At 58.6% G+C, this 6,000-nt stretch overlaps 1 protein-coding gene across 1 annotated transcript in view; it reads right to left on the reverse strand.

Moving 5' to 3' along the window:
• Window positions 1–638: 638 nt before the first annotated feature.
• Window positions 639–6,000, reverse strand: part of BRD9 (bromodomain containing 9) — a 23,296-nt gene continuing 17,934 nt past the window's right edge. Inside the window, exons 12-14 of the mRNA XM_034998876.1 lie at window positions 4,692–4,791; window positions 2,211–2,384; window positions 639–1,369 (exon numbers count right to left, since the gene is read on the reverse strand). Coding sequence (XP_034854767.1) covers window positions 1,272–1,369; window positions 2,211–2,384; window positions 4,692–4,791 — 372 coding nt within the window. The 3' untranslated portion in view covers window positions 639–1,271. The remainder of the gene's footprint in view (window positions 1,370–2,210; window positions 2,385–4,691; window positions 4,792–6,000) is intronic.

Consider the following 6,000-nt stretch of genomic DNA (forward strand, 5'->3'; position numbering starts at 1 on the left):
GCAGGTCCTGCAAACATGTGCCACGTCCCTGTCACGGAGGCATGGTTGTGAACTCCGGCTGAGGGCCAGGGAGAAACGGGGGCTCAGCAAGGCCACTTCAGCACCAGAACCCAGGGCCACACCCTGCCCAGAACCTCACCTTCGGAGCCCTGGGCGGGGCAGAGCGCACCCCCACGCCACGGTGGGAAAGAGAGACCTGGGGCGCTGGGGGCAGGTCTGCAGCCTGACCGTGGGCTTCACCCTCCCAGGGGACTTGCTCCTCTGCCGGCACTCTGCCTTCACGGCCTTGCTTGTGCAACGTTGGGCGACCTCTTACTGACGTCCGCGAGGGGCCCTGCTCACCCGGCAGGCAGTGGCCTCGTGGGCTGGGGCACGTCGCGCTGCCCACTGCCTCACGTCCACACTCTCTCCCAGGACTGACTCCACCCCAGGACGTAACAGCCCCTAATTTTGTTTTCTAAAAAAGGAACACAAGCAGAACTTGTGTGGGGTGAGTCAAGTCGGACATCATTGCAGGGGGAGACCTGGGCCAGACGCAGAGGAGAGGGGAGATGGCGAGCATCACGAACGGACGCCGTCGACCTCTCCTGACAAAGGTTTTCACTAAAAGGTCACTAACTGGATACTTACGGCGCTACTAACAATTACACGCAATCACTCTGTGTTTTTATTGAGATCTCTGTTTCGCAAATGTAAACAGGCATCCAGTAAACACATTGGGACAGAAAGGTCTCCAGACACAGCACGTGGCCGTGGCTGGGAGGCAATGTGGTCTTCCAGCAGAAGGCAGGCCTTGACCAGCACAGGAAACAGGAGCACGGAGCCTGTCCCGGGCCAGGAGGGTGCAGCCCCCCATGACCTCCCTCGGAGACGCAGGGGCGTGGGGGGCAGGCAGGGCAGAGAACAGGCAGGAACCCTGCCATGGGTACGTCTGCTTCCCAAGGGGCTCTCAGGAAGGGCGCTGGGGCAGGAAGGTGTGTCCAGGCCAGCCGCGCGGATGGGCTTTACAGACAGCGCAAAGCTCAGACACACACCGGCTCGACCGCATCGGCCACACACCATTCTGTGTGATCTCCACTATTCAGGATTCACAGGGCTGTGCACAGAAACGCTGGATCTGAGCACGGCCGACATGATATCAGACACAACTCACCACCTCCCCGGGGCTGCTTCCCACTCGCCAAAGGGGACAAAAGGAAAGTCTTTGTCTCAAGACAAAAACTCTGTACGTGCAGATAAAAAAATTTAAAAAATAATGGAAGACTACAAGGCTAGCTCTTCGTAGAAGCTGCAGGCTCTGGAGACTGAAGGAATTCGTACGGGTCATGGGTCACCTCCGGCTGCTCCCCAACACTGAGGCGAGGACTTCCTGCAAGTGCGGGAAAGATGGGGCGTTCACACGACGGGTCTGCACACACGCTGTGCTTCAGCCCCGGCTGGAAACATGTCCTTGTGACTCATTCTCCTGGGGCCCAGGCCACCCCCTCACCTCCCCGGGCTGGGACTCAAACGTCTATAGCTGTTAAGCGTCCCCCAACTGCCCAAGGTCAGGAGGTGCCCTGCAGAGTCACTGCTGGGATCAGGGACTGGAAGAACGGCATGGGGAGCTCACTGAGCAGATTCCAGAGGCCAGGGAGCAGTATCTCGTTCCCCTCCTGGACGGGCCGAAATCCTGGTGGGGTCCATGCACCTACCCACCCTGTCACTCATTAAAGAGAGAAGGCCCCAGGCCAAGGAAGGTCACCTGCTCTCCCCAAATCAGGGTCCTGGTAGAACAAAGCACTTCTCAACACCCTGTTTCAGGACTAAAAACGGGAACAGCAGGAAGAAACAAACATCCCCAAAGGTGAATTCAACATGCCTGTCAGCATCTGGGGCCTCGTTCTGCCCAGTCCAAGGGCCTTGGGATGTGGCTCCTGACACGGGGAAGGCCAGCACCTTACAGATAAGACCCACAATGCCTAACACGGAGTAAATTCCACTCAAACACTTCACCCCCATGCAGCTGCCTGACGAGGGAGTGGTTATTCGGAACCCCAGGGGGCAGGGGGCGTCCTGGAGAGGAAGGAGGGCCCTCGGAGTCCTGGAGGCTGGACACGCAGCCTGCATCAGCTCCGACGTGCCAGGACTGCCGGCGCTCCTGCCCTTTACCCAGATGCCACCCAGCACCTGCACAGTAAGACAGATGCTGGGGACCAGGGCCACCTTACCCAGGTGGTGCTGGTCCCTGTCAGAGGGGGAGGTATTGGACAGAGAGCTGAGGTTAGAGGACGGCCGGGAGCCCCCACGCTCTGCCTGTGCCTCGTGCAGATCCTGCAGGAGCTTCGCTGTCTCATCCAAGTTCAAGTGGCTGTCGTCAGCATCCAGCTCCTTCTTCACTTTCCCTGTGCAAACAGGGCGAACGGACATCAGGCATCCGGCTGCCTGGGCCAGCACAGCATGCCGGTCTCTCCCTCACTTCTGTGCACGCTTGGGATGGGAGGCAACGTGCGCGAAGCTGGGCGGGGCGGGGCCGGGCCGCCGGGGTGGACAAGAATGCAGGTGCCACGTCAAATCTGAGCCATTTCACACAGAGCTGCTGCCCCCCACCCCCACCGGCATAAACAAGTAAGAAGCAGGACAGTGTGTGCTAGAGACCTGCAGACCCCGGGACAGGGCACAGGCCAGAGCCAGGGGAGCCCTGGGCAGTGGGCAGGCTGAGGGCTGGTGAAGATGGGCGGCCTGGAGAGCTCCCACGTCTGGGCCCAGAGGGACCTGTGTGTGCATGAGAGGACACAGCCCCACCAGGGAGTTCACACATGTCTGCAATAATCTGTGGCCCCATGGTGGGACTATGTCCCGCCTACACTAAATGTGGCTTGGGGCCACCCTAAGAACATCTCAAAGCAAAACGCGGACAGGGTCCGATGGCTACAAGTCGCTGATGGCCTGTCAGACAAGACCCAACACAGCACCCGACAGCGGAGCCGCAGTCTGGCCTGTGATGAACGGCTACCGGAGAGCGGAGGGCAGGGAAACGGCCCCACCAAACAAGGGAGGAAGGGCATGAACAAGACGGGCGTGACATCAGGGACCGGGCACTGGCTCCTCAAAAGGCAGAGGAAAACAACGGCAAGGGCAGAAGGGGAGACGCTGGAAAAACCGATGGAGCCCCTGGACAGGGAGAGAAGGGTGTCCTTAGCGACCTGCACCCCACCCTGGGACGGGCCACGGCAAGCCAGCCACAGCGGAAGGGACGGCCACACCCGAAGCAGAGAAGACTTCGCGACAAACGGCAGAACCGGGGCCCAGGTGACTGCTGCAATTATGGCTCAACTTCCCAGAGTTGATGAACTCTACAAACCCCCGGGGCCAACAAACTGAACCGAACCTGGGAAGATCAATCTCAACAAAAGCACACCCAAGCAAGTCATAACCAAACTACTAAAACCCAGTAAAAAGGAGAAAGTCTTAAACACAAAGAGTAGCTGGCAGAGTGTTAATTCTGCAGTCTCAGACCACCAGCCCACAAGGCAGAGCTGGCCCCTGGCTGGTGAACTTGGATCGCAAAGGGTCCCTACCACTGCAGTGACAGAGGAGCTCCCTGCACCTCAACTGTCCATGCAATCGATGTGGTTTCCACTGAACACCTGCTTTGCTTCCAGGAGCCTGGGATCTGCAGACGTGCCAAGCAGAGAGGGCTCTGGAAGTGCCACCTGGTCCCCCCCCAGAATCATCCCGTGCACCCTGTCCCTCTGTGGATCCCGGTTTGTCCCTCTGCTCTAACAAACCAGAGCCGCAAATCCCAGGAGTCCTAGGGAACCAGCAAACGGGGAAGTAGGCGGGGGACCCGCAAACAATTGGGAAAATCACCAGTAGCAAGACATTAGACCTGAACTGGATAGGGTTACTGCACTAAATACAGTCTAAAAACACTCTAACCAAAGGCAGAGCCTGCTAAGCTGGGTAACAAAGCAAGACCTGCCCTCATACACTCTGCAGGTCTGACGACACCCACTTCTGACGTAGGCAGGGTTTCTCATCCTCGGCAGCAGTGACCCCTGGGGCTGGGTCGTTCTTGGGGGGCTGCTCCCTGTGCTTCAGAATGTTTAGCAGCATATCTGGCCCCCACCCCTCAATGTCAGAAGCGCTACACCCCAAGTGTGACAGCCAAAGATGTCTCCAGACACTGTCACACGCAATGGTGGGGGGGGGGGCTGCTCTCAGGTGAGAAGCCCCACAGTAAAGCTCAGGTGTGTCCAAAGTAAGGGAGAGGAGGAGGAGCACCACGAGAACCACTGGTCATCAGGGAGGTGGGTGGCCAGGGACACTCCAAAAGCCCGAGTGCCATGCAGAGCACAGAGGATGTCTCGCGTGGTGGGGGCCGTGGGGACGCACGTGCACACACCAACGCACGAACAGCAAGTCGAAGCAGGCAGCCCATCCCTGCATGAACCACCAGGCTGAGGGACCCCGGCAATCCTTCACATGGAGCCTGACATCCGAAAGGCCACTGGGGCAACCCCGCTTTGGGACCATCTGGGAGGGAGTCCCGAGGACGGCGGCCAGACTCCTGGAAGCAAGGACAGGCCTCAGTGCACCAGCCTGTGCCCCTGGGGACCGCCCAGCAGACTAATGCAGCACCAGAGACAAGAGCAGGTCCACTTCTTCCAGCGGAGCCTGATGATGTGAGCATGCCCAGCACAACCTACCCAGAGAGCCGAGCATGGAGATGTCCAAAGAGGCGTCAGAGTAGGACTTCATCGACATGAAGTCCAGGACGGAGCTGCCGTCGCCCAGCGAGTCCCCAGCCTGCGGGAGACAGGTAGAGACCAGGCAGAGAAGGAGAGATGTCACTGGTGGGCAGTTAACACCAGCTACTGAACTCAAGGGAGCGACAGGGGCATCCGTGCCCTGCGGCCACAGGTGGGACAGGCCCGCTCTCCCCGGGAAGCAGGCGAGACCACACTGTGTCCAGTCCACACTGCAACCCACCACCACCGGGGTGAGCTCAGGAGTGGGTGCCGCTGAGGGCACGTGGGACAGGTCCCTGCAGCAGGCAGACACACGGGATCTGAAGTGCTCACGGCTACTTCTCAGGGACCACACTTAACAGCATGGCAGACTCCAAGCCAGCATGTTCTCTTTCCTTCTGCGGCTGCCCCAGGACCCCCTGCACCTCTCCTGTGTCAAGCTCCTGCTCTGCATCGTTACAGAAACAATGCCATGCTGCCCGAGACCTACGCCCCGCCACGCACAAACTGTCCATGCCCATTTGTTGCTTAAAGATACTAAGACATAATAGCTAACGTATGGCTATTTTTTTTTTATTAAAGATTTGTATTTATTTATTGAGAGAGATAGTGACAGAGAGAGAGCATGAGACGGGGAGAGTCAGAGGGAGAAGCAGGCTTCCCGCCGAGCAGGGAGCCCGATGCGGGACTCGATCCCGGGACTCCAGGATCATGACCTGAGCCGAAGGCAGTCGCTCAACCAACTGAGCCACCCAGGCGCCCAATGTATGGCTATTTTTAAAATAAACATAGAAGAGCCATCTCTGGTATTTTAAGGGAGATCTACCACCTAAGACACCAAGGCCCTCAAATTCTGCCAAGACATACTCTCACCTTGGTGCTGGATCCTAAGTCACTGAGGGGAAGTTACTGCCCACTAACAGTGCCCTCCTGACACATGCCCTGGAGGAACAGTTCACCAAATAGTTAAACAAGAGTCCGTATCACGGCAGATGCAGAGTCTGTGGGCCTGGCTTGCGCAGGGGCATTTCACATGGCCCCACTCCACCCTCTGCCCTCCCCGGAGCATGAGCTCATGCAGGATCCCCACCAGCCTGGACAGCACGGACAGGTGTCCACCTCCACCCAGCGACTCACAGCAACCTGGAAGAGGAAGCTGAAGCTCCTGCTACTGAGCAAGGGGGCACCAGGCCTGTGAGCCCTCTCCCGTCAGCTGTCCTCTCTGGGTGTGAGCCCTCTCCCGTCAGACAGTCTCCTCTGGGTGTGA

This window comes from Mirounga leonina, unplaced genomic scaffold, assembly GCF_011800145.1.
Source record: "Mirounga leonina isolate KUSES-001 unplaced genomic scaffold, KU_Mleo_1.0 Mir_95, whole genome shotgun sequence".
In the NCBI taxonomy this organism is placed as follows: domain Eukaryota; kingdom Metazoa; phylum Chordata; class Mammalia; order Carnivora; family Phocidae; genus Mirounga; species Mirounga leonina.